At 57.2% G+C, this 27,949-nt stretch overlaps 1 protein-coding gene across 1 annotated transcript; it reads left to right on the top strand.

The window, feature by feature from the left end:
* Positions 1–785: 785 nt before the first annotated feature.
* On the top strand, positions 786–27,949 carry ZC3H4 (zinc finger CCCH-type containing 4). The gene is made up of 14 exons (XM_049787327.1): positions 786–878; positions 15,027–15,246; positions 15,375–15,485; positions 16,142–16,361; positions 18,208–18,359; positions 18,568–18,664; positions 18,755–18,891; positions 18,992–19,099; positions 20,320–20,431; positions 20,568–20,677; positions 23,686–24,032; positions 24,185–24,528; positions 25,757–26,008; positions 26,315–27,949. The coding sequence occupies exons 1-14, from the start codon at positions 865–867 to the stop codon at positions 27,817–27,819; spliced, it is 3,729 nt and encodes a 1,242-aa protein (XP_049643284.1). The 5' UTR covers positions 786–864; the 3' UTR covers positions 27,820–27,949.

Below are 27,949 nucleotides of genomic sequence, written 5' to 3'. Positions count from 1 at the left end.
TGCACGGGCTCGATCGTGTGCGGGTGTGTGTGTTTGAGAATTGGGGGGCCGGACGGGCCGCCCCATGCCCCGATCATGAGGCCCCCGCTGCCAGCACCGAAGCCAGCCGAATGCGCTTCCCCCACGCAGGCGGCCAGCGGGCCCGGGCCCGGGGCTAGGCCTCTCGGCTAGGGCCTAGCTAGCTAAGGCTCGACTGAGGTGGGCGCTGAGGTGACCCCAAAGAGAAAGAGCAAAACAAAAACCCCGCTTTCCCCCTAAAAAAAAAAAAAACGCAAGATGTTAAAACTCCCTTCAGCCGTCCCCGACTTGTCCGCAAGAGCCCCCCAACTCGGGCCCCAGCACTAACACGCCTCCCCTCCTCCTGCACCCCAAGGAGCCACGATGGAGGCCGAGCCTGGGACCCCCCCGCTGCTGTCGCCGCCCGAGTCGCCGCTGCCGCCGCCGCCGCAGCCCGAGTTGGAGTCCGAGTCGCCCGAGCAGCCGCCATCGGAGTCGCCCTCGGCGCCTCCTTCGCCTCCTCCTCCGCCTCCTCTTTCTCCCGATCGCCAGCAGCACCAGCTCGGCCTCCCGCTCCCTGACGACAGGTCAGGCCCCGGCGGAGGCGGAGGCGAGGCCGGCGCCATGTTGGGCCCCCGAGGCGGCGGCGGAGGCCGGAGCAAGGGCGGGGCGGTGGGGGTGTCTCCTCGCGCGCCCCGCGGCCCGTCTCCTCCGCGCGCCCCGCTCGCGCTCGCCTCCCTCTGCCTCTGCCTCTGCCTCCCTCCCTCCCTCCCTCCCTCCCTCCGGCCTCATGCGCCCCCCCTCGCGGCGCCCGCCCGCCGCCCGCCCGCGCCCTCCTCGCTCCCGCGCTGTCTTTTTTGGGGCGCCATGCTGAGGGGAAGGTGAGGAGGCGCCCCCCGGACGGACCGCGCGCCCCTTCGCCCCCGCGCGCCCGGCCCCGACCCCCCGGGGTGTCGGGGAGCTTGGTGCCCCCAGCCCAAGAACGCCCGGAGCCCGGAGCCTTTCATTGAGCCAGCCCGTCCGCCCGTCCAGCCCTCCAGCCCTCCAGCCCGCGCCTGGCTTCGGGAAACGGGGGATGGGAGGGTGGAGAAGGGGCCCCCCTTTTAGATATATTTTTATTCTCTTTGAAGAGGGGATGGGGAGCCGATCTGATGTTTTGGGGGGCTCTAAAATTAACGGGGTGTCTCCCCTCCCTGCATTCCTGGCTCTAAAGTATCCTTTCAAATCCTTGGGGGCAGATCCATCCTTTCCTCCCTAGCCAAAGTGGGGGTTCAGCCAGATCTCTTTCTTCCCTTCTCCATCCTCCCCGACTGTGGGGTTCCCCCCCCACGAGGGTGAGGGAACCTCTCTGGCCCTCCTTTTGGGGGTGCGGGAGGTCCCCCCTCCATCGACCTGGAGGTGGGAATCTGATGACCTCCTTGGTTGCACTGCAGCCCCCTGGCTCATTTTTTTATTTTTTATTTTTTTTGGGGGGGGCAGAGGCCCCATGTTTTTTCCATAAGGGAAAGGGGGTTCTCTCGCCTTTCGTAAGTAGGTGATGCTGGGGGGGGTTATTCATTGTTATTTTTTTTGGGGTGGTGCAAGGGTGTGAGATCTGGGGTCCCTTGCCCCGGAGGGGAGAGGAAGTTGATTTCCTCCCCCCCCCTTTTATTTTTCAGGGTTTGGGTTGGTTAGGGGGTGGTTTTGGCCTCGTTTCCGATCAAAATGGGGTTCCATCTTTTGTGGGGGAGAGTGAGGTTCCCTTGCCCTTGGGGCTGGGAACGAAAGGGAGAGTTCCCACCCTGGCCTTCAGGAATTGCAAAGTGGGTTCCCCCCCCCCCACCTTCAGGATCATGCCTTTTGATTCAAGGGGACCCAGCCCGGATGCCTTGCAGGGCGAGGGGGGGGGCCGGTTTCCCTGCTTCGCTTGGAAGGTTTCGGGGTGCTGCATTTGCCCACCCTTCAAGCTGGGTGGAGAGGGGGGAGTCGAGGTGGCCCCCGGGTGGGTTTCAGGCTCAGCAGCAATATGGGGGTGCTTAGAGGGAGTGGGGAGGGGACAAGCCGGACAGCCAAGGGATCGAAGCCAGGCCTGAGTATCACCCACTTCCAGCTTGGGGTCTGGGGCCAGGGCCCCCCTGCTGCCAGGCCCCATTGCCCCCCCTTCCCCATCCCTCCCTCCCTCTCTCCGCAGACCCTTCTTTGCCTTTTAAAAGAAATGCCACCCACATTGAGACACAGTGCCGCAGTTTGGTGAGCTTTGACCAAAAAAAAAATTTTTTTTTTTTTGGTTTTCTTATTTTTCCTTCTATTTTTCTTTTTTTTTCTTTTTTTTCTTTTGGTTCTAATTAACTGTATCGCCCTGGGACTCGCAGCCCATCGCAGCCTGACTCCAGTTCCAGAAAATAAACAGATTAGCAAAGGTCTGTTCCTCTGCCCAATGTGGCTGCGGGGCCCCTCTGGGGCAGGTGCATTACTCAAAGGTGCTTTACACGCTTATTCGACCTCTGAGGAGTCTCTTATGTCAGAAGTGTATGTCTTACAATGGGTTGGGATGGTAAGTAGCCTCTTTTATTGAGTAATTCAATTATCTCCCTCTTCTTGTCCCCCCTTCCTTCCTGCCTGCCTTCCTCTCGCCTGTAGACCAAAGTGATGCTTGAAAGAGTGACTTGGAGAATGTTCAAATCAGATTCTAACCTTGTTACGGCCCTTTTTAGACTTGCACATCCTTTCGATGTAAAAAAATTTTTTTTCTCCTTTTTTTTTTTTTTTTTTTTTGGCTTAAGAAATTGAACGTACACAGTTTTCTCAAAGGGAAAAAGAAAGTATGGTACTGTAACATGACAAAAACTTCCTTAAAAGTCCCGTATTTTCAAAGCCCCCCTCGTGTTTATCCCCCTTTCCAAAGCAATATGATTGCTTTTGTCTCCTGGCTGTGGGACTTTGAAGAAAGTGGATACAAGTCCAGACAAGGTTACTAAACTGGTTTAGGATACTGGCATTCAAGTTAATGCTCCCTCCCCCCCCCCACCTTTGTCCCCACCAACCCTTCACCACCACCCCCCAAAAAAAAGGAGAAAAAAAAAAGAGATTGCGGTTCAAGTAGATACAATTTTCTCCTTTCCCTACGATGTCTCTTATGGTGATGGACGTTTAAATTAAGCAAGTCCTTTGTCAAGTACTGTCGAAGCACCAACTCTGTAAACCGTGTCAAGCCGCCTTCTGCTCTGCCTGTCTCCACTGCTTCTTTGTTCGAAAGCACATGCCTGACCGTGAAAAGTTGATGCGAACATGTTAACACGCCCCATCATGGTGGAGAGAAGCAAACACTTCCTCCGGCCCCAGGAGCCCCTTCCCGCCCCTGCCCTACACATACAAGGAAAAAAAAAAAACAGCCACAGAAATGACTTGCAGAGCCAAACAGCACTTGTGATGTGTTTTACAAGCATAAGTTAAAAGACAAAAAAAAAAAAAATATGTATATATATATATATATATAACACACATTGCCCCCTGACTTCCCTCTGGCCACCTTCGGCCCCCTCCGTAACTTGGTTAGAGCCAACTTTTTACCACCAAGCCTCCTTCCACTCCTAAAATTCCTGTTTACCCTTTTTCTTTTCCCCCCATTCTTCTAAGGAAAACTAGTCTGCTCACACACAGGGCAGAAATGTCATCTGCCATTTGGTTAGGGTCACTCGGTCTTTGCTTACGCTCAAACTGCCCCCTTTAAAAGTGTCTTGAAGAGGTGAACGGAGTTTTGTGAGAGGAAGCAGTGTCCACTGTACAGTTATGCCAAAAAAAAAAAATGTCTGAAGCACAAACTCTTAAAACACATTGCCCACTGTGCAGGAGTTAGCCAAAAACCAATCGCATTAATTCGAGTATCTCATCCTTGGTGAAATTCTTCCCCTGGGAGCCAAGAGCAGAAATTGAATGTTAGAAGATGAACCTTCCTAGCTCAAGGGCTACTAAGTTTGTAGAAGTGGACTTTTAAGAGAAAATGTTAAGGAAATGGGATTTCTTTTGTTAAGGGGGAAAATTAGAGCAATCCTTGAATTGGAAAATACTGTTTCTCCCTCCCCACAAAAAAACAGCATGTTTGAAAAGCTCTCTAACATCCCAATGCAATGGTTGATTTTTTTTTTTTCTCTCCTTGTCTAAGGAAACTCATCCATCAAAATCAAGAAGTCCCAGTAATGATATGAGGCTATATTCTGGTAGTCTTAGTTTTTGAAATGTCACAGTACTATTCTCCCCGAAAAGAAACTGATGTACCCGGCTGAGTTCAAATAGAAATGAATGGATGTTGCAAAAAAAAAAAAAAAGGAAAAAAAAGGGTGTCGTTCAGAATCCCTGATTTAATATCAACTCTTAAAAAAACCACTTAAACGCTTTACCGTTTAATTTTCTCTGGAGAGTGGTCCATTCTGAAAGCAAATGAGATTCTCCCTCTAGAGAAGCCAAGTCTGATGTGCTAGAAAAATCTGGATATTCTCATCACCAAACCCCTGTATTCTTGAACCCTTCAAATGGGCTCTAAAGAAGAAAATAGATATCTATGTATCTCTATCTCCCTTCCTCGGTTTCTAACCTGTGTCCTAAATAATAGGGCTTGAGTTTGGTCTGAAGGTTGCTATATTTTAGTTCTGGACAGGCGTAGTGTTCTAGCTCTTGGAGAAGGTTCTAGGGCTTTTCTTATCTTTCTGAGCCAGCAAGGCCTGCTGCCTGGGCCTGCTTGGTAAAGGACCTGGCAAACTGCTTCCTTGACTTTTGGTTGACTTTGAGTCCGTGCGTCCTGTGGCCCTTTTCCACTGAACTCTTTCTAGTGCTTTCTCTCCCTCCACCTGAACGGGAGAAGGTGATTGTCTCCGGGTTACCTTATTTATTGTTGCTTTTGCAGTGGTTTTAGTTGTTGTTGTTGTTGTTGTTGTTGTTGCTGCTGCTGCTGCTATCTTGCCCTGAGCTCCAGCTCTGGTTACAGTCAGGATCTCTGGGGCCTTGCCTAGACCAGTGAACCTGGGCTTGCTTTCTGTCTCTTGGTACTGGGAGTCGGGTTCCAACCCAGACTAGGCTGGGTAAATGAAGGAAAAGCCTTCCAAGCAGAGAGTGAAATGACTGGATGCCTTTTATTTTTTTTTTTTGGGGGGGGGGGCATACCCAGCGATGTTTAGGAGTTATTCCTGGCTCTGCACTGAGGGATCACTCTTGAGGAGTTCAGGGATCCTATGGGATACCCAGAGCAGGCAAGTGCCCTCCCCACTGTGCTATCATTGCAGCCTGAAATGGCCCTTTTGAAAGGGCCCTTCCTGGCTTGGGTCTGTCCCTTCTGCTCCAACAGTCGGAGGAGAAGCTGGTTCCAGGCTGGGGCTGTCAGTATTGAATAAGCTGAGGCCGGCAGGAGCAGTCTGCTTGTTGTTGGGGGAGCCTGGCAGGATAAATGGTCAGAGGGTGTTTTCCTAATTAGAATGGAAAGAGGAGAGTGGCAAAGCCCCCTTTGCAGTGGGGTCAGGGAGGGCAGATAGCTTTCCTCTGTGTAAGATCAAGCAGGTTGTTTGCAGGGAACCAGAGCTGCCAAGAGAATCGGCCTGTCTCTGGCCAGCTGCTTCTGTGGGCTTCAGAGTGCACCCAGGGGTTCCTGACTGCCCTGTGGGATGTCAGAGCGAGTCTGGGATTTTTTGGCAGGGGACTTGATTCTTGCTATAGGATTCTGGATTTTTTTTTAATTCCCCAAGCAGAACACAGGCTATATGCTCAGCAGTTTGTTTCTCTTGGCCAAAATGCCCTGAATGGGGGACTTGTCCTGTTTTGGTCATTTTGCCTCTTCGAGAGCTGGTGACTCAGCACCCTAGCTGCAGGGCGGTGGCAGGGAGAGCTGTGAACATTGGACCTGGAGCAAGAGGGAGGGAGGCAGGCTGATTAGTGGGCTCAGGCCTGGCCCTCTGCACCCAGGTCACAGGGCAGGGAGAGCAGAGCCGTGCCTCAGTGCCCAAGGGTGTCCACAGATAGTCCTCTATCCAGGACTCTCCTAGTAAAAAATTCCAACTAAAACCAGCCATTTGCCTCCCTCTACCCTCCCCCCCCCAAGCAGGATCTGCTGAGTTTCTGCAGAGTAACTAACTAAATGTTCCTTTGGTGGATGGATTCACTTTCAGGCTGTTCTGGCTCTATCCGCCTCACAGTGCTCCTGAGCACTGGAAGCCATTTTAGGGCCCTGCTACTTGTTTGCTTAGAGCCCTCAGTAGGAAAGTCAGAACAGGCCGGCCAGCCGGCTGGGCGCTCCCTCCTGTTCCACTGCATTTTGCAACTGGAATGACTCAGTGCTGTGGGGCCTCTTGAGAACTAGGACAGAGCCAGTCCTAGGGTCCCTGTTAACTGGTTCCACCACTCCTCCCTCCCTGCAGGCGAGTCCTCTAACCTCTAGGGAGTGGCCTTCCCCTGCCAGCTGCTGGATGAGCCCACCCCTCAGGGAGTTTGGCAGAGCCAGTTTGGGCTTTGTTCTTCCTGCAGCCCGCCTGGTTGGTGCTTTTATTGGAGCTGAGTTTTCCTAGGGTGTAAGGGTGCGAGGTGCTCTCCCACGATGTTATTTAGAGTTGGGCAGGGCCAGCGCTGCCCAGAACCAGAGCTCAGATTGCCTGTCTGGGACGGGTCACTGTAGCACCACAGTGCCTGGCTGGCTGCAAAGTTGGTCTTTCTCAGCGAATCCGAGCATGGGGGCGGGGGTGGCGGATGGTGCTTGGCACCTGTGAAAGGAGAGGATTGCAAGCCCCAGCTGAGTGGCCAGGGCAGATCCAGCTCGGTGAGCATCTGCTCCCAGGAGCCAGAAACCAGAAACCCCAGAACTTCACCCCGGGATACAGGGGGACATCTCCCTTTGCGTTGGCTGAGGAGCCACTTGGACTGGGACTGTGTCCAGTGTCCTGGTCTGTCGTGGAGGTCAGATGTGACCTGCTCATGCATATCTGCAGCACCTAAAAAATGGAAAGGGGTGAAGTCACTCATCCAAGGTCACAGCTCGAAGGCACTAAGACCCCAGGTCCCCCCTCCCCCGTCCTGGTGGCCATCAGCCCCCCTGGAGCTGGTGGGGTTTTCAGGCTGCAGTGTGCTGTTGAGTGGGCTCTGAGGTGATTAGTGGTTTGTCTTCTGCATTTGAAAAACAGGAAAGGTTGGAAAGAATGGAGAAAAGAAAGGATGAAATGGAATTGGTGATGGGGCCAAAGCTGTAGCACAGCAGACTTGGGTTCCATCCCTGGCATTCCATATGGTCCCTAGTCCAATCCCACCTGGAGTCAGTCCTGTGCACTGCTGGGTGTGGTCCCAACACACACACACATACACACACACACACACACACACACACACACACACACACACACACACACACAATTGATGGGGAACAGGGAGGACCCTCAGGAGGTTTGGTCTCCTCAAGGCTAGGGTTGATGTTGGAAGCCCAGAGGTGCAGCCCATTTGGCAAGAAACACTGCTGTAGATCAGAGCTATGAGGCTGGGACTTGAGTGCTTGGCACCTGCCACGCCTGTTGTCTTTTTGGCAGGGAGGACTTGATGGAAGAGAAGGGAAGGAAGGAGTATAGAAACTTCCAAGAGGTTAGGGCCGTATTTCTGCTCCCCCAGGACCTGCAGCAGCAGCTCTGCATTCCCCGAGTTCTGTTCCTTTGGGGGACATTGAGGCCTGAGCCCACACCTTCTCTGGAGGATTTTTAGTCCTTTGGAGGAACTGGGGACTTCTTGTGGCCTTGGGTCTGGTGAGTGCATCTCTGCTCTGTCCTGCCCTCTGACCTGGTACCAGACGCCAGTGTCACTTGGCTGAATTTTCCTGTAGGTGGCTTGGACTGATGCCCTCCTCATTTTCCTAACAGACACCTGGGCTTAGGTTTCCTTAGGGTGCTAGTGCCAGGCCCTGCCAATGCTCAGAATAGCTGCCAGCGAGGTCCCAACAGGGACTGACCATGACTCCTCAGCCACATCGGAGGCTCTTGTTGGTCACCCTGTGGCCTACTGGGTAGCTGTGGACAGATTCTGGGTGAACGAGATAGCAGCTGAGAGCCTCAGCGGCAGCTAGCCCCACTGGCACCCATCAGTTTTTTTTTTTTTTTACAAAGAAAAGGGAGACTGGGATGAAGCGGACAAGAGTGGTGGGTTTAGGGCTGGGGTATGGCTCAGCAGTAGGGAATTGGCCGTGTGTGGGGTCCTGGCTTCAGAGGGTCTTGTTTCAGTCCCCAACACACACACACCCCTGTCCCAAAAGTGTGTTTAGCAGAGAAAGGGGGGGGGGTTTCCTGCCAGCCTCACTTCTCCCCAAGTATAAGTGGTTGAAGTCAAGTAAATTGTTGTGTATAGAGCCTTACAGTTGTTGAGAAGTTGGTTTATTTATAACAAGAACTTGGTGCTTTTTTTTGTCTTGGGGCTGCACCTGGCAGTGGTCAGGACTTACTCCTTCTGTGCTCATGGATCACTCCTGCTGGTCCTCAGGGGGGACCAGAGACAATGTCAGGAATCAAACTTGGGTCAGCCATGTACAAGGCCAGCACCCTCCCCATTCTGTATTGTCTCTCAGGCTTCGTCTTTCAAGAGGAAGTGATGAGGGCTGACAAAATGGCTGAAAGGGTTCAAGTCCATGTTTGTCCTGTGAGCCCAGGTTTAATCCCTGGCTCCCCCGCCCCAGCCTCCCTTCAAATGAAAAGGGTGTGATTTATCTTGGTTGAATGTCCAGGGAATGAGATCAGGTTCGTTCAGTAGGAAATCAGGAACACAGAGTCGTCTTATACAAGTCTCCACAGGTTGTGGGTTAGACTTTTCCTTCAGGACCAAGAGAAACCCGCTCTTCGGGCTGAGGACCACAGTCCGACTTAAGCAAGGCTGTCAGGTTTGCCTGTTCATAGGGGAGGAACTTGGAGCTGAGGAATATTTTTTATCAAGGGCCTGGTTGTGGGGGCAGGGCCAGGGCTGCCTTCTCTTCCCGGAAGGGCGACTCATCTGTCTGGAATGGCTGTGTGAGGAGAAAGGTGGCTCTTTCCTGCCACCAGAGATAACTCTTGTGGCTCTTCCTCCTTTAACTCTCCAAGTCTTGAGTTGGAGAGTTTGGAAGGACTGACCTGGCTGTGGGGATAGTGTCTGGCTGACTCCTCGGCAGTTTTCCCTGGCTCTCAGCTCTGGATTTCATGATCTTGGGGAATTCTACTGAGAATTCACCCAGCCCCCAGTGGCCTCCTCCACCCCTTGCTGCCTCCCTGCCTGCTGAAGCTGAAACCCCAGGAGCATTCCAGGAATTTGCCCACTGCCCCGCCTTAGGACTGCACTGCGGCCTTTCTTGGAACACTGTTTCCGGGCAGTTGAAGATCCTGGCCCCTTCCCTCTTCCTGGCTCAGTTCTTGATTTCAGGGTGTGAGTCTTTTTGTCCTTTGGCCTGTAGAGTAGATTACTCTCTTTCAGATAATTTCCCTGGGTGTGTGTGTGTGTGTGTGTGTGTGTGTGTGTGTGTGTGTGTGTGTGTGTGTGTGTGTGTGTGTGTGTGTGTGTGTGTGTGTGTGCAGAATAGAAGCCTGGGGCCAGACCTTGGGTTTCAGATGTCTGCTAAGTGGGGGCGCTAGCTGCTTCCTGAGACTGGGGCTGTGTTTCTGGGAGCTGCAGAGAAGGGAGGTGTTAGGAAAGGAGTTTTCTTGCTGCTCTCTGGCCTTCTGAGACCCCCAAATGCCCCCCCCATCTGTGACTTCCCCACCAAGAGGGTCAGCCCCAGGGGGTGGGGGTGGGGCGGGGTGGGTGGGTGGCTTCTTCCATGTTGCACCCAACCACTGGAAAACCAGTTTAGTTCTCTCCAGGCCCTCCCTGGCTGAAGGCGTAGGAGGGGGTGGAGCCGGGGCTCCACATCCTGCCTCGGCCCAGGCTCACCCGGCCACACCGTGCTCACAGGCTCACTTCCTTCCGGGTTAGGTGGTGCCAGGATTGCGCTTGGCAGCTGCGTCCAGATCTGGATCGAATGTGAGGTTGCAATTGGAGTTGGTGCTTGAGCCATGGAGTCCCCTCCCGGCCTGGGAAAGTCACTTTAGGGGACAGGGCGGATTGGGAGCACCCCTGGTGGTGCTCAGGGTGTACTCCTGCCTCTGTGCTCAGGTGGTGCTCAGGATAGGAGTAGGGTCCGCATTGCTCAAGGCCAGGCCTGTGTAGGCCTGGCAGGTCTTGAGCCTTAATCTCCTGCCTTGGGTGGGTACCCACAGGTTGTCTCCTTTTCTTTTTCAAGTTTTTTTTTTTTGGGGGGTTTGGGCTACAGCTGGTGATGCTTGAGGGAGTGAAGCTGGGATTCTCAAGGGCCAGGTTTGTACCCCGAATCTACAGAATATCTCCCCATGCCCCTTATATGTGGATGCAAATCCCAGTCTCACCCCTGCATTGTTCGGCAGGAACCTCCAACTTGGGAATCCTTAGAAGTGTAACCTCAAAGCTGTAACCTGGCCCAGCGAAATGACTGATTACTTACTATCCCAGGCAGCTCAGCTCTCTCCCATCTCCCCACTCCTGGCTTTTGACAGTTCCAGGTCTGGTTCTGGTAACACACACATGGAAGCGAGAGCAGTCAGGGGTTCAGGGCCCGTCTGGGTTTTCTACTCCCGTGGCAAGGTGGTGCTAGCCGCCTGGCTGGTGCCCAGAGTGGACCCGTGGCCGTGGTAACGAACAGGGCGATGTCACAGAGCCTGTGGTGCTGACCTCTGAGAATGTTGAGGGGCCACACCAAGCCCCCTTGCTCTTGCTCTCTGGTTGATGAACCTTGGTAGTCTGGACACTGAAAAGCATGTGCAGGGCCCAGAGGGTTACTGAGCTTGACAATGTCCTGCCTCTGAAAATCCCTCAGTGAGGGCTCCCCTCCAAAATTGAAGGAAGGGCTCCAGGTGTCCACTGGCCCTGGGGGTGTGTGCCTGGACCTAGGGCTCCGGGTGTCCACTGGCCCTGGGGGTGTGTGCCTGGACCTGCCTCGAAGGGAGGTGGGTGGCCTGGCAGAGCCACCTTGTAATTTTTATCAGTCTGTTCCTAGTTAATGGGTCATTCAGAGCCTACCCGGGGCTATTTGCAGAGAGTTGGGGCAGTAAATGGCCATAACCCACGACCTCCCCAGTAACCTAAGTGCCTCTTGTCACAGTTCTCATGGTCTCCAGGTAACAGCCAAGGGCTCAGGAGTTGGCATCTGGGTTGTGGCTTTCTTTGCTGTCTTCCTCCTTCCCTCTGCCCCTCCCCCCCACGTGCCCCTCTCTGTGTGTCTGTCTTCTGGTCTCTGAACCCCAAATCCTAACAGCCTGCAGCTTCCACTGAACTGTCAGCAGGATTTGGGAGTTGGCAGGCCTCGCTCGTTTATTTTACAAACTTTATCCTTTCTTCCCACGGCTCTCCCTACCCTGGTCCCTACTGGCCCACCCCGTCCAACACCCAGTTTAGGGAGAAGGCATGTCTGTTGGTCCATCTTGACCAGGCTTTATGGGGAGCAGATGGTAACCTATCGGTCAGAGAAGTGTGTCGGTAGCCATGTCCCCCTCAGCTCCAAAGGGGCGCTGGCTGTAGTTCGTCGAGAAAACTACCAAGTAAACACCCCGGCAGTCCTGGGGTTCCCCCTGGAGGAGCGTGTTCTTACTGGCTCTAGGTGGTTTTTTTGACTTATCTTCTTTTTTTTTTTTTTGGTTTTTGGGCCACAGCCGGCTGTGCTCAGGGGTTACTCCTGGCTCAGAAATAGCTCCTGGCAGGCACAGGGGATCGTATGGGACACCAGAATTCGAACCAACCATCTTAGGTCCTGGATCGGCTGCTTGCAAGGCAAACCAATCACCTTAGGCCCTGGGTGCCCTGGGTCAGCTGCTTGCAAGGCAAATGCCACTGTGCTATCTCTCCGGCCCAGGTTTTGACTTACCTTACTGAGAAATTTTTGTTCGATTTTGGGGCCACACCCGGTGCTGCTTGAGGCTCACTCCTAGCTCTGCACTCAGGGATCACTCTTCCGGCACTCGGAGACCATATGGAGTGCCAGGGATCGAATCCAAGTTGGCCATGTGTGAGGCAAGTGACCTCTCCAACTGTGGTCTCGCTGCACCTCAGCCCAGGTTCTTGAAACTGTTTGGAACTTGTGCCTGCCTGGCCCTTCTGCCCCTTACTCCCTGCCCCTGTTATCTCCCTGCTTCCTCCCCATTTTGCAGATGGGAAAACCAAGGTCAGGTTGCTAACTTCTACCAAGCGCAGAGGTTAGAGAAGAGGAAGAGTCAGCCAGGTTTACTTCCTCTGCAAAAGGAGCCTCCTGCTCCAAACTTGCCTGGTGGGTGGGGTCCCCTGACTTGAAAACAAGTTCTTTATTTTTTTAAATTTCTTTTTACTTTTTTTTTCTTTTCTTTTGCCACACCCAGTGGTGCTTAGGAGACACTCCTGGCAGTGTTGGGGACCCCTGTGCGATGAACCAGGGTTGGCTGCACGTGTACTATCTCTCTAACCCTAAATGTGACATTTCTTTTTTGTTTTGGAGGCCAAACCTTGGTGGTGCTCAGGAAGTAACTCCTGACGGTGCTTGGGGCCCATCTGGGGCACCGGGGACGGAACCCGGGTTGGCTACATCTAAGGCCAGAACCCTCCCTGCAGCTTCTTGACCATAACATTTCTTTGCCCCATTGATGTCAATAATGCGTCCCTTTGCTGGGTCTGTGCCCTGTGGCATCAGTCCAGCAGTCACTCCTTAGAAGGGGTGCCCAGCTCTGCCCGTGAGGACTTAACATTCCCTGGAAGCTGGGGGGGAGGTGTTGGCCTGTGCCCACATGGCACTAGGTCAACTCCTGCCCTTGTTGACCTCTGTCCTGCCGGCAAAGGTAGGCTGGGACTCTCGTCTCTGTAGGGCAGACCCCTGGGCTTCTGCCTCCTGTCTTCAGAGGATTTGGCAAGGAGAGAAATGATCAGCATGGTGGGCTCCCCCACTTTTCTGGGGGGGTCACAGTCTAGGGCCTGAGCTCCCATTGCAGGAATGTGTGGTCCCAGGGAAACAAAGTTGTCATCGCTCTGGTCCTCCTTGGTAGGTTGTAGGTTGTGGGTTTCCTCGGTCCAGAGCTGTTAGGATCCCTCTGCGTCATCCTCATTCTCCAGAGCGACCGACCCTGGGCCAGGGCAGTGGCTTGTCTGGTAACTTGCTTGGTCTGGAGCCTTTGGATCTTGAGGGCCGAGTGGGGAAGGCTCCCTGTGTCCTGAGAGCTTGTCAGGGATATGGCCAATTGGCACCAGGGCACGAGGCAGCAATGCAGCTCAGTTCTGTCCAAGTTCCTGGGTCTGGCAGGCAGTCGAGGGCTGGTGGCACCCAGTTCCCCTCTGTGCTGGCTGGTGGGGGGCTTTGGCTTCTTGGGGTCTCCCTGCTCTGTGCCCGGGACCCATCGGGCCACACCAGTTTTTCCCATAGGGGAAGCTTGTGCAAGGGGAGCTGTGTTCCCATACTTTCACTCCTCTGTACCCGAGGAGGGGACCCTCACTTGTCAGGAAAGCCTGCTTGACTTCCTGGGGAGCGGGCCTGGGCCTCGGCACCTTCTCTGGACTCCTGTACCCTGTGCGTTGTCTGCTGCAATCTCCCTTTTCACATCCCACATTCTGGGCCTGAGAGCCACTCTTGACCTCCGCAGTGTCAGTTGCAGGCTGGACCCCTTGGCCCCTTGGCCCCCTGAGCTCTCTCTCTCTCTCTCTCTCTCTCTCTCTCTCTCTCTCTCTCTCTCTCTCTCTCTCTCTCTCTCTCTCTCTCTCTCTCTCTCTCTCTTTTTTGGTTTTTGGTTTTTGGGTCACAGCCGGCAGTGCTCAGGGGTTCCTCCTGGCTGTCTGCTCAGAAATAGCTCCTGGCAAGCACGGGGGACCATATGGGACACCGGGATTCGAACCAACCACCTTTGGTCCTGGATCGGCTGCTTGCAAGGCAAACGCCACTGTGCTATCTCTCCGGGCCCCTTAATTGGGAATGAGGGCTCATAGAAAGGCCCTCTTGAAGGCCTCTTTGACTTGGGGGCCCATCCCCAGGCCAACAAAGAGAATGATGGGTGTGCTTAGGATGGGGCAAGTGCGTGGGGGCAGTGAGCAATCCCCACTGGGCAGCTTCTCACCCCTGCCCAGCCTTTCAGATTCTGAGGTCGCGGCTTTGCTCTTTGGTTCTGGCCCCAGTTCTCACTCTTTGCTATGGCTGTCAGGAGCTCTCTGAGCTTTGAAATAGTGCTCTCATTCTGTTTTGCTACTTTTTCTTTTTCTCAAGTTTTGTTTTTTGGGGCACACAACAGCTGTAGCCTGTGGTGCGAGCGCTGGCACCCAGGTTGCGCACGTGTGTCAGGCATCCCCACTGCCCTGCCTGCCTTTCTGGCCCCTCTTCCTGCTGGAAGGCAGCCCCTGCTGTGAGGACTGTGTCATGGGTCTGGCTGACCAGCTGGAGTCTGTCCAGCGTTTCCTTCCCTCCCTCCTTGATCCCTGATCCCACTCCCACTCCTGGATTCCATACCTTGCAGGTTCTGGGGTGCCACTCTGCTACCCCCATGGGTACCACATTCTCTGAATGTGCTGGGAGGCGTCTTCGTCGGAAAGTGTGGAAGGGGATGTAGCTCAAATGGGCCACAAGGGCCAGCACAGAGAACATGTGGGAGCTCTTTCTCTAGCTGAGTGGCCCCAAGTTCCTGGCCCAGAGCAGGTGGCTGGACCCCGAATTGTCCCAGAGCTTGTCTGCAGATCCAAGTGCCTGGCCTTCTGGTGGGGGGCATCCAGCTCTCTGCAGGACTGTCTGCTTCGCACAGCCACCCCCTCAATGCCGGGGACCCTTCCACATGGCCATGCCCCCGCCTTTAGGGGGAAGGGTGCTTAGGGGGAATGCTGCCTGGGTACCTACAGGTGGCACTTAGCACCCAGGTCATTCACCCCAGCACCTGAGGAGATTGCTATCTCACCCAGAGCAGACGCCGACCCCAGGGTGCAGGGATGCTGGAGGCAGGACCCGGGCTTCTCTTGGACTCCCTTCAGTCGGGCCCTTGCCCACCCCTGAGTGCCGGGTTGGTTTGCAGGGAAGATGGTGAGTTGGAAGAAGGGGAACTGGAAGATGACGGGGCTGAGGAGACCCAGGACACCTCCGGAGGCCCTGAGAGGAGCCGGAAGGAAAAGGGGGAGAAGCACCACAGTGACTCGGATGAGGAAAAGTCTCACCGGAGGCTGAAGCGCAAGCGCAAGAAGGAGCGGGAGAAGGAGAAGCGGAGGTCCAAGAAGAGGAGGAAATCCAAGCACAAGGTGGGTCCTGCCCGGGAGCCCCTGGGCGAGGCACTTCTATTCAAGCACTTGGCACAGAGCCCTCGCAGCATCTTCACCAGCTGGCGAGGAGGACCCTGTAGCACCCAATGGTCCCCTGTCCCCCACAGCGCCACGCTTCCTCCAGCGATGACTTCTCCGACTTCTCTGACGACTCGGATTTCAGCCCCAGCGAGAAGGGCCACCGAAAATACCGGGAGTACAGCCCCCCATATGCCTCGGTGAGTCCCATGCACCCCGGCAGGCCTAGCCACTTCGAGCTGAGGCCTTGGAGGCAGCCAGGTGTCACTCTGGGCACTGTTCCCAGGTGTCCCTTCCCCAGAGCGCCGTCCCCTGCACACTGACCTTCCCTGGATGTGTGGCCCAAGGGAAGTGGAGCCACTTATCTGAAAGGTCATCCTGTCTGCACTGAAAGATGTGCCCTAGGAGGTCACTGAACCAGAACAGCTGTTCTGGGTGTCTGCTGCCCCCTAGCTGCTCCCCTAATCATCCACCTGGCTCCTGAGGTGGGCAGGGCACACAGTGTGGGACTAAGGTGCTGACCTCTAAGGTACTCTCACACCCACACTCCCTTTCTCTGTCACTGGGAGCATTTCATGCGCCTTTCTGCAGTGCCCACTGACCATTGGCTTGCAAGGGTCCCTGGAAGGTGCTGCCTGGGGAGAGGCTGCCCCTCACCCTTGACCCCCCTTCCTCCGCAGGGCTGCCCTGCCCTCCGCTCCTGTGTGCCAAGGCTGTGCAGGCGTGTGTCCATCCCCTTCCAGAACGTGTCCCCTTCTGCTTATGTCCTACTGGGCTGGGCCCAGTCCCCCCCCCAGGCGCATCCCAGGCAGGCCCAGCCCACGTGGCCGCAGGGACTCATGTGCTTTCCGGTCAGTCCCACCAGCAGTACCCCCCATCTCACGGCACCCCGCTGCCCAAGAAGAGCTACTCTAAGATGGACAGCAAGGGCTATGGGCTGTACGAAAGCTATGAGAACGAGCAGTATGGCGACTACGAGGGCGACGAGGAGGAGGACCTGGCCAAGGACGACTATGATGACTTCACCAAGGAGCTCAACCAGTACCGGCGTGCCAAGGAAGGCGGCCGAGGCCGGGGTGAGGCGGCAGGGCTGGGATGGGCAACCATGGAGAGTGGTCAGCACAGCCCCACGCCGGCTTCTGTGAAACTCTGGTGGCTTCCAGAACCTTCTAGCTGAGCATTTTACTTATTCTCTGCCAGTCATTTTTTTGTTTGTTTTGTGTTGGGGCCACACCCGGCAATGGTCAGGAGTTACTCCTGGTTCTGTGTTCAGAAATTGCTCCTGGCAGGTTCAGGGGACATATGGGATGTTGGGAATCCAACCCAGGTCCATCCTGGGTTGGTCCCGTTCAAGGCAAACGCTCTACTGCTGTGCTATCACTTCGGCCCCCTGCCAGTCTTCTTCTTCTTTTTTTGGTTTTTGGGTCACAACCTAGCTCAGGGGTTACTCCTGGCTCTACCCTCAGAAATTGCTCCTGACAGGCTCAGGGGAACCATATGGGATGCCAGGATTGGAACCAATGACCTGCATGAAAGGCAAACGCCTTACCTCCATGCTATCTCTCCGGCCCTCTGCCAATCATTTTGTTTTTGTTTTTTTGGTTTTTTTTAGGGAGTGGTCAGGTCACACCTAATCAAATCAAATCACTCCCTAGTAACACCAGATCAGCTTGGGGCCCTGCAGTGCTGAGATGGAATCTGGGTGCATGCAGAGCCTGTGCTCCTTTCAGTTTAAACTAAAATCCTACTTTATGTATGTATGTATGTATGTATGTATGTATGTATGTATGTATGTATTTTTGTTTTTTGGTCCACACCCAGGAGCGCTCAGGAGTTACTCTTGGCTATGTGTTCAGAAATCACTCTTGGCAGGCTTGAGGGGACAGTGTGGGATGCCAGGATTAAACCTGGGTCTGCTGAATGCAAGGCAAATGCCCTCCTCATTGTGCTATTGCTCCAGCCCTTCAAATCCTCCTTTATTATTATTATTTTTTGCCCCATATTATTATTATAATTATTATTATTTTTGTTGTTGTTGTTGTTGTTGTTGTTTGAGTCATACCCGGCAGTGCTCAGAGGTTACTCCTAGCTCTCTGCTCAGAAATCACTCCTGTCAGGCTCAGGGGATCATATGGGATGCCGGGATTCGAACCACCTTCTGCTTGCAAGGAGGCAAACACCCTACCTCAATTCCATTTCTCTGGCCCCTACCCCATATTATTATTATATTTTAATTTTGTGTGAGTGTAGCGAGGGTGTGGGGCCCACACCCAGTAGTATTTAAGATTGTGGGCAGTGCCCGGGGTCAGACCACCATTTGCTGCAGGCCTGGCACATGTTCCGTATCTCTGGCCTGTGCTGGGAGCAGCTTTGGCGAGAGATTTGCTCTTTGGGGAGTTGAGGCCCCATAGCCCCAGACTGGCTGTTTCTAAAAGTCTGGCAAGAGTGAAAGGAAATGGAAGCAACAATGTTACCGGCCAGGTCACTTCAAGAGGCTGCATTGGTGACTTGACAGAAGACACGCAAGCCCTGCTTTAAGTCTGGGCATCCCAGAGCACCCCCTGAGCCCTGCTTGGAGTAATCTCTGAGCACGAGCCAGGAGTCAGTCTGGAATCGTCCTGTTCTCTGAAAGCCCATCTGGTGACCCTCCCCCTGTCGGCCTCGCTTCTGCGTCCTGGCGAGGACATGAAGCTGCCCTTGGCTTCAGCAAGTGACGGATGCCAAGGTGGTGCCGCTGCAGGGGGTGGTCGAGGGATCGGGCTGTGTCCTCGCTGCTCCCTCAGTCCCCGAGTGACTGGTAGAGGAGTCACCTGGAGGAGGCCTGCAGGACTAATGAGGGTTGGGCGGCGGACTGGGTCTGTGTTCTTTGCAGGGGCTCCCAAGGCTCCCCAAGGCTCACGCACCATCCAATTCTCCCTGCAGGCAGCCGAGGCCGGGGCCGGGGCTACCGAGGCCGAGGAAGCCGAGGAGGGTCTCGGGGCCGAGGAATGGGCCGGGGCAGCCGAGGCCGGGGCCGGGGCTCGGGAGGCGACCACCCGGAGGACGAGGAGGACTTCTACGAGGATGAGATGGAGGTAGGCCTTGGAGCCCCACCTGGCAGATGTCACAGGAACCTGATTCGAGAACATGCCGTGGGGGTGAGGGAACTGTGACAGGCCCTTCCTGTCGCTTCTGGGCTGGGTTCCCTCGGGGAGGCAGTGGGTCCCTGTGAATGCTGCCGTTTCGAGGCCCCACTCCATCGGGTGACACCATCTTCCTCCTCCCCTGCCCTCTGGGTCCCAGTATGGAGAGAGTGAGGAGCCCCTGGGTGACGACGACTATGACGAGTACTCCAAGGAGCTGAACCAGTACCGCCGCTCCAAGGATGGCCGGGGCCGAGGTACGTGGGGTGTGGGCGGAGGGGGGCGAAAATGGGGGTTTAGGTGCAGGACAGGGCAAGGCAGGGCCTCACCTCCACCTGTCTCTGCAGGCTTGAGCCGGGGCCGGGGCCGGGGTTCCCGAGGTCGAGGCAAAGGCCTGGGCCGGGGCCGGGGCCGAGGTGGGAGCCGAGTAGGTGTGAAGGGCTCCATGAATGACGATGACGACTTCTACGATGAGGACATGGGCGTGAGTGTCCCCTCCCTTCCCCGTCCTCCTTCCTTCGTCCCAACATTGGCCTGCCTCACCTGCCCCCTCTGCCCCCTTGACACATTGGTGACTCTGACAGGATGGTGGTGGCAGCTACCGGAGGAATGACCATGACAAGCCCCACCAGCAGTCGGACAAGAAGGGCAAAGTCATCTGCAAGTACTTCGTGGAAGGGCGCTGCACGTGGGTAAGGCAGCCGGCGTGCATGGGAGTGGTCTGTTTCTTGGGGATTTGCAGGGGGGAGGCAGGCGTACTCTTCAGGACTCAGAAGCTCCTCCAGGGTCACGTTAGGTAGTCTTAGGGATTGAACCCAGGTCTCCTGAATGTAAAACCTGTGCTCAACCCCATGAGCTCTTCTCTCTTGCCTGATTTGGGGGTCACGCTGGTGATGCTAAAAATTGACACCTGGGCCCGGAGAGATAGCACAGCAGCGTTTGCCTTGCAAGCAGCCGATCCAGGACCTAAGGTGGTTGGTTCGAATCCCGGCGTCCCATATGGTCCCCCGTGCCTGCCAGGAGCTATTTCTGAACAGCCAGGAGTAACCCCTGAGCATCGCCGGGTGTGGCCCAAAAACCAAAAAAAAAAAAAAATTGACACCTGGCTGTGTTCAGGGATTTCCCCCGTATGAGGTACCCAGGATCCAACCTTGATCTGCCACAGGCAAGGCGAGCGCCCTCTGCCCTCCTCGCTGTACTATTGCTCTGACTTGGAAATGTTTTTTCTTGAAAATTTTCAGTGAGTTCAGAGGCCTCAGGCACTTATTATTATTTCTTTTTATGTTCTTTTGGGAGGCAATATCTGCAATGGTCAAGTTGACTCCTGACTCTGTTTGCAAATCACACCTGGGGGTACTCAGGGGACCATATGGGGTGGTGGGATCGAACCTGTGTCAGGCTTTTTTTTTTTTTTTTTTTTTTTTTGGTTTTTGGGCCACACGTGTCAGCCATTTTAAAGGCAAAGGCCCTCCTTGCTGTGCCATGGCTCAGGCCCCACCTTTATTTTATTTTGTTATTATTTTTTTAGCCTGAGGGTTGGACCCTGGCCTCACATGCTAGGGCTCTGGCGCCATATTCCACCCTACCCCCCAACTCCTGGTGGCTCCTGAAACAAGAAATTCAGGCAGTGAATTCAGCCCAGCTCTCTGGGCTTTGTCTCATCAACAAGAGCTAAAAGGGCGTCGGGAGTCAGTCGTGTTAGCATGACTCGTAGTTTGCGAGCACATTGGGCTGGCCTGGATGGGGAAGAGAGGGGAAAGGCAGACAGTGGCCGGCACATTGGGGGTTTCGGGAAGCCCCTTCCTGGTCCAGCCCCTCATGCTGCTGCTCCAGTGGCAAGGTGGTGCCCCCTTTGCGTGACGCCCCGGGGACCCCTGCTCCCCTGACCTCGGCTTCTCCGCCTCTCTTCCAGGGGGACCACTGCAATTTCAGCCACGATATCGAGCTGCCCAAGAAACGTGAGCTGTGCAAGTTCTACATCACGGGCTTCTGTGCGCGCGCTGAGAACTGCCCCTACATGCATGATATCCGTGCTCGGCAGACCCTCGTCCCGGGCCTCCCCTCCTGTCCCCAGACAGGCAGTCGGTGGGGGGGTGGGGAGGGCATAGACCACCCTCGGGGGAACCTTGCATGCAGTGTTGGCCTTAACGCACCGTGCACGGGACTTTCCATGCAAGCTGTACCACACGACGGGGAAATGCATCAACGGCGACGAATGCATGTTCTCCCACGACCCCCTCACCGATGAGACCCGTGAGCTCCTGGATAAGGTACGGGGGCTGGGGGGGCTGCACCCATTCACGGGACGGCGTGTCGCCTGGCAGTGCTCAGGCTACTTTTCTCTGTTGGGGTCACTCCTACCTGTGCCCTGGAACCATGCAGCCCTCTCAGGCTGGCAAACCCTGTGATCGCTTTGTTCTCCCGTGAAGAGACTGGAACGTCTTGGGTTGTTAACTCAGTGGGGTGCTTGGTAGCCTTCTTCCCCCTTATTCTGCTAAGGTTTTCTGTGCTAGTAAACACAGAGCCATGTGGCTGTCCTTCAGTCCAGAGAGAGCAGGTACTTCCTGTCACCGTGCCCTGGTGTCTTCTCTGTCCTAGGCTTTCCCGGGATCCCTGTGGGCTTTTCCAGAGCACTACCACATGGCAGCGAGGGCTCTGCTCTGTAACCTCAGTGGGTGTTCTGGCCTTTGTGGACTTGTCTACATTGTTGTGGTGTTGGGCTGTGGTGCCATGTTTCATGTATAGGTGCCCCCGTAATTACCAAAGTGCCCCTCCTCTCAGCAGGTGGGCAAATACTCTGCTTTCTGGTCCAATTTTAAGACTCCGTTTCTTGGGCCGGAGATATAGCATGGAGATAAAGCGTTTGCCTTGCATGCAGAAGGTCGGTGGTTCAAATCCCCACATTCCATATGGTCCCCCGAGCCTGCCAGGAGTGATTTCTGAGCGCAGAGCCAGGAGTAACCCCTGAGCACTGCTGGGTATGACCCCCTCCCAAAATGACTCCCTTTCTTCCTTTTCTGGGGGGGAGGGTTTGGGTCACACTCGGAAGCGCTCAGAGGTTACTCCTGGCTCTGCACTCAGAAATTGCTCCTGGCCAGCTCAGGGGACCATATAGGATGCCAGGATTTGAACTACCGTCCTTCTGCATGCAAGGCAAACACCATACCTCCATGGTATCTCTTTGGCCCCAAGACTCCATTTCTTTTTTTTCTTTTTTCTTTTTTTTTTTTTGGTTTTTGGGTCACACCCGGCGGTGCTCAGGGGTTACTCCTGGCCCGTCTGCTCAGAAATAGCTCCTGGCAGGCACGGGGGACCATATGAGACACCAGGATTTGAACCAACCACCTTTGGTCCTGGATTGGCTGCTTGCAAGGCAAACACCGCTGTGCTATCTCTCCGGGCCCTTCTTTTTCTTTTTATTTTATTTATTTATTTTTTTTGGCTTTTGGTTTTTGGGTCACACCCGGCGGTGCTCAGGGGTTACTCCTGGCTGTCTGCTCAGAAATAGCTCCTGGCAGGCACTGGGGACCATATGGGACACCGGGATTTGAACCAACCACCTTTGGTCCTGGATCGGCTGCTTGCAAGGTAAACGCCGCTGTGCTATCTCTCTGGGCCCAAGACTCCATTTCTTTTTTTTTTTGTTTTTTTGGGTCACACCCGGTGACGCTCAGGGGTTACTCCTGGCTATGCACTCAGAAGTCACTCCTGGCTTGGGGACCATATGGGACGCCGGGGGATCGAACCTCGGTCCGTCCTAGGCTAGCGCAGGCAAGGCAGGCACCTTACCTCCAGCGCCACCGCCCGGCCCCAAGACTCCATTTCTTATGTTTGTTTTTGTATTGGGGATACACCTGGCAGTACTCAGGAGTTACTCCTGGCCAAGTCAGGGGACCACAGGGGATGCTGCGGATCCAACTTAGGAATCACACAGCATGTAAAACAAACACCATCCTCACGGGGCTATATTGCTCCAGCTTCAAAAGACTCCTGTTTTTGAGAGGCCCCTCCTGGCACTGCTTGGTCTGAAATGCGGCACTATTAGGGCTGGTTAGAAGGGCCCACTTGAACCTAGGGAGCCTGCCCTCTAGGCCAGGGTTCAGGTGTCGCTTTCAGGTTTGTTTCCTAGGCTGCCTACGGGTGTGCCCAAGACGCCCCAGAGACAGAGGCTCCTGGGGGCAGAGCTGGAGGTGCCGGTAGTCTTGTGTGGTGGATCCAGCAGCCTGCACCCAGCATGACGGGCTTGGCTCTAACTAAGGCTGGCTGGGGGAGCCCAGGAAGTTTGCCTGTGGGTGGGGGAGCCCAGGGCTTGTTTTTGTTTTTGTTTTTGTTTTTGGGCCACACCCGGCGATGCTCAGGGGTTACTCCTGGCTGTCTGCTCAGAAATAGCTCCTGGCAGGCACGGGGGACCATATGGGACACCGGGATTCGAACCAACCACCTTAGGTTCTGGATCGGCTGCTTGCAAGGCAAACGCCACTGTGCTATCTCTCCAGGCCCGGGCCGAGCCCTGGGCTTGTGAAGAGGTTCGGCGCCCCCTGGCTGCAGTGCAGGGAACAGCAGGGATTCTGTTGGGAGGGTCACTTCTGCTCAGGAATCGGATCTACTTGAGTGTTCACACTTCTCTCCAGCACACCAGACCCGCTTTCTCCGCAGCAGGCCCAGGTTCTCTACAGTGCTGGGAAGCTATTACTTGGCTTATTTCTGCTTAAAGTGGTATCACCGCCACCTCCTCCTGCCTTTTACTCCTGGGATCAAAGGCTCAGTGGGGCTTCTGACCCTGGGCTGGAAAGAGGGGGCAGCCCCTCAGGAGCTCCAAGCAGGTGTTCCAGGCCTGGGTCTGAAGTCAGAGGTGTGAAGGCAGAGGGCCTGGAAGCACCTGGAGGAGGCAGTCAGTGTGGGCAGCTGTGTGGAGTGTACTTCCTGAAAAGGACCCAACAGTCCTTCCAACAGGGAAGTATGAGGGACAGCATGGGTGTCTGAGGGGCACCCCTGAATCTAGGTGCAGTGGCCTGTTGCAGCCTGTGGGGACCCCGAGCACAGGAGCTCCGAGAAAGCTTGTTTGGTGATGATGAGTTTCTAGGAGTGGTGCCAGGCCAACCCTGGGAGCTGCCCAGTTCCCAGGCCCAGTGGTTGTGGACACCGATAACTCATGAGATCAAGGCAGGACAGAGCACTGAGATGGCGAGTCCCGTCTGGGAGCTTCGCGTTTCTCATCTGCAAACTTGGCGCATCTGTTCTGGCCTTGGGGTCACTGCCTGTTGTTCCCTCCCCCCAGATGCTAGCAGATGACGCAGAGGCTGGTGCTGAGGACGAAAAGGAGGTGGAGGAGCTGAAGAAACAAGGCATCAACCCGCTGCCCAAGCCGCCCCCTGGGGTCGGCCTCCTGCCCACGCCACCGAGGCCTCCTGGCCCTCAGGCCCCCACCTCGCCCAATGGCAGGCCCATGCAGGGGCCCCCCGGACCACCGCCACCACCACCGCCCCCACCCCCGGGGCCCCCACAGATGCCAGTGCACGAGCCGCTGTCCCCGCAGCAGCAGGACATGTACAGCAAGAAGATCCCGTCCTTGTTTGAGATTGTGGTGCGGCCAACGGGCCAACTGGCCGAGAAGCTGGGGGTGCGGTGAGTAGGGTGCTGGGTAAATGCCTAGAAACTGGAGTGTGACAAGTGGGGGAAGAAGTTGCACACTGAGAAATTGATTATGCCAAGAAGCTGGATGTGTAATGAGGGATATAGGGTGCAGACACCCCCTCACAGACTCCCTTTCCTCCTAGGTTCCCTGGGCCCGGGGGTGGCCCCCCAGGACCAATGGGCCCTGGGCCCAACATGGGGCCTCCAGGACCGATGGGCCCGATGCACCCGGACATGCACCCTGACATGCATCCCGACATGCACCCGGACATGCACCCGGACATGCACCCGGACATGCCCATGGGCCCCAGCATGAACCCCGGCCCCCCTATGGGCCCAGGAGGTCCCCCCATGATGCCGTATGGGCCTGGAGACTCCCCGCACTCGGGAATGATGCCCCCCATCCCACCTGCCCAGAACTTCTACGAGAATTTCTACCAGCAGCAGGAGGGCTTAGAGATGGAGCCCGCGCTCCTGGGAGACACAGGTACGGAGGGGGCTGTGGGGCTTGGGGCCTGTGGGCACGGTTCTCACCTCATCTGTGGGTCCAGCCTGTTTGTTGTCTGAGAAAGGTCTTTGAGGAGCTCGGCAAGTGGGGTGGGGGGCGGGAGACAGTGTGGGCTGAGCTGCCATGGCCTTCACTGGGTGGCCTCCTTCTAGAAGCTTCCTGTCTACTTGCCTGCCTGTTCAGCCATGTGAGGGCCAGCGGGTGGGGGGGGGCAGGTTCCTGGGAAAACACACGGGTCTGGGCTGCCTGGAGAGAGAAGAGCCTTTTTGGGAACTGAGGGCAGAGCTGGGTCTGAGGGAAACCCCAGAAATTTCGAAACCATGGGTGGCAAGAGGGTTGGGGCTTGGCTTCTCTCTGTGGGGACCAAGTACCTCTTGGCCCAAGCCGGGCATTGGAGGCAGCAGCTACTCGACTTCCCTGAGGATGGAGGGTGGGGGTGGGGTGCCTGAGGCGATGGGGTCCCTTGGTCCTGGGTGGCACAGCTCAGCCCACAGCACTTGGAGCTTCCAAGGAGCCAGAGTTTGTTGGGGCAAGAACCAGGCTAAGGGGTTGGAGCAGTGGCGCAAGCTATAGGGCATTTGCCTCGCATGCGCTGACCTAGGCCGGACTGCAGTTCGATTCCCCAGCGTCCCATATGGTCCCCAAGCCAGGGGCGATTTCTGAAAGCAGAGTAAAAAAAAAAAAGAAGAGCCAGACCAAGTCGTGCTAGATTTTCCCAGCCCTGGTTTTGCCATTTTCATTATTATCTTTTGGAGGGTAGGAGGGTGTTTGGGCCACAGTTGGCCCTGCTCAGGGATCACTTAAACTCCGAAGTTGGCCGTTCTGCGCTGTGTCGCTCTGTGCCTCTACGCATCATTGTCTCAGTGACAGGGTCACCCACCTCGGGGTGCCCATGTCGCCTGCAGGCACAGGGAGGCATGAGTGCAAGGAACTGCCCGGGGTCCACCCACGCTTTTGGGGTCACCCAGATCCTGAGCTTCAGGACTGAGATATGGGGCTCACCCCGCTTTACCAGGCTGCCGCAGTGCCCACTCCCGTGTGTGTGTGTGTGTGTGTGTGTGTGTGTGTGTGTGTGGGGGTGGTTCCCACTATTGTTAGGAGCTTCCCAGAAAGCATCAGAAGGGGCGTTGCGGGCAGGCATCAGGCTCTGTTGGAACAGGATAGGGGGGCCCTTCAGACCCAGACCGTCCCCTTCTTCCTGCCGCAGAGGACTATGGGCACTACGAGGAGCTGCCTGGGGAGCCAGGGGAGCACCTTTTCCCCGAGCACCCGCTGGAGCCTGACAGCTTCCCTGATGGAGGCCCCCCAGGCCGGCCCAAGTCGGGCGCCGCGGTCCCCGACTTCCTGCCTTCGGCCCAGCGGGCCTTGTACCTGCGGATCCAGCAGAAGCAACAGGAGGAAGAGGAGAGAGCCAGGCGGCTGGCGGAGAGCGGCAAGCCGGAGCGGGAGAACGAGGAAGGCAAGTGGTGTGGGGAAAACGGGTGGGAGGGGGGCTAGAGAAAAGGGAAGGGGTGGGGTGGAAAGCACTGAGGGGGACATGCCCGCAGCGCCCCTTCTGACGCTTTCTGGGAAGCCCCTCCACCCACCCACCCACACACACACACACACACACACACACACACACGAGTGGGCACTGAGGCAGCCTAGTAAAGCGGGGTGAGCCCGGTGTCACAGTCCTGAAGCCCCAGGATCTGGGGTGACCCCGAAAGCGCGGGAGGGCCCCGGCCGGTTCCTTGCGCTCACGCCGCCCTGTGCCCGCCCGCAGGCGACACGGGCAACTGGTACTCGAGTGACGACGACGAGGGCGGCAGCAGCGTCACGTCCATCCTCCGGACCCTGCGCCAGCAGACCTGTGGCCGCGCCGCCCCCGGCGGGGAGCTGAGCGACCCCCGCCTGCACAAGGCGCACCCCACGGGCAGCCGGCTGGCCGACCCCCGCCTCAGCCGCGACCCCAGACTCTCGCGCCACGCCGACGCCCCGGGCGGCCCGGGCCCCGCCGACTCGGGCCCCTCCGACCCGCGGCTGGCGCGCGCCCTGCCCGCCTCCAAGCCCGACGCGGCCGTCGGCCACCCCGGCTCCGCGGGGCCCGGCGGCGGCGCCAAGGGCGCGGGCGGCCCGGGCGCGGCGGCCGAGGAGGAGGACGGGGAGCGCGCGCTGCGCGAGAAGGCGGTCAGCATCCCCCTGGACCCGCTGCCCGGGCCGCCGCTGCGCGACCCGCGCTCGCAGCTGCAGCAGTTCAGCCACATCAAGAAGGACGTGACGCTGAGCCGGCCGGGCTTCGCGCGCACCGTGCTCTGGAGCCCCGACGACCTCCTCCCGCTGCCCATCCCCAAGCAGGACGCCGCGCCGCCCGTGCCCGCCGCGCTGCAGGCCCTGCCCGCCCTGGACCCGCGGCTGCACCGCGGCGCCGCCGCCCCGGCCGCCCCGCGCCCGCGCCCCGGCCCCGGCCCGGGCGCCGCCTCCGACCCCGGCGCCGCGGGCTCCAGCCTGCCGGACTTCGAGCTGCTGACGCGCATCCTCAAGACGGTCAGCGCCACGGGCCCCGCGGCCGGCCCCGCAGACAAGCCCAGCGACCCCCGCGTGCGCAAGGGCCCCAGCGACCCGCGGCTGCAGAAGCCGGCCGACGCCGCCAAGCCGGGGCCCGCCGACCCGTCGTCGCCCCGCGCCAGCCCCGGCCGGGAGGGCTCCCCGCCCGCCACGGCGCCCTACGACCCCCGCGTGCTGGCGGCCGGCGGGCTGGGCCCGGGCGGCGGCGGCGGCCAGAGCAGCGTGCTGAGCGGCATCAGCCTGTACGACCCCAGGACTCGCAACGCGGGCGGCAAGGCCGGGGACCCCGCGGCCGACGCGGGCGCCCAGCCCAAGGGCCCCGACGGCAACGGCAAGAGCCCGTCGGGCGGCGGCGGCGGAGGTAGCGCCGGCGCCAAGGCCAAGGAGCCCCCGTTCGTGCGCAAGTCGGCGCTGGAGCAGCCCGAGGGAGCCGCGGCCCCCGCCACGGACCGCTACAACAGCTACAACCGGCCGCGGCCCAAGGCCCCCGCCGCCGCCGCCGGCACCACCGGACCCCCGCCCGCCGAGGGCGCCCCGCCGCAGCCCGGGGTGCACAACCTGCCGGTGCCCACCCTCTTCGGGACCGTGAAGCAGGCGCCCAAGACGGGCGCGGGCAGCCCCTTCGCGGGCAACAGCCCGGCCCGCGAGGCCGAGCAGGACGCGGGGTCCCTCAAGGATGTCTTCAAAGGCTTCGACCCCACCGCCTCCCCCTTCTGCCAGTAGTGCTGGGCCGGCCGAGGTGGCTCCGGCACCCGCCTGCCAGCCGGCAGGGCAGGGCAGGGCAGGGCAGCGGCGGGCGGGGAACGTGCTTGTCTTTCCGACTCCTCTTCTTCCCGGTAGTGCTTTCTGCGAG

Source organism: Suncus etruscus, chromosome 14 (genome assembly GCF_024139225.1).
Source record: "Suncus etruscus isolate mSunEtr1 chromosome 14, mSunEtr1.pri.cur, whole genome shotgun sequence".
Taxonomy (NCBI): domain Eukaryota; kingdom Metazoa; phylum Chordata; class Mammalia; order Eulipotyphla; family Soricidae; genus Suncus; species Suncus etruscus.
The sequence above is the reverse complement of the archived record's forward strand: the minus strand, read 5'-3'. Positions and strand labels throughout refer to the sequence as shown.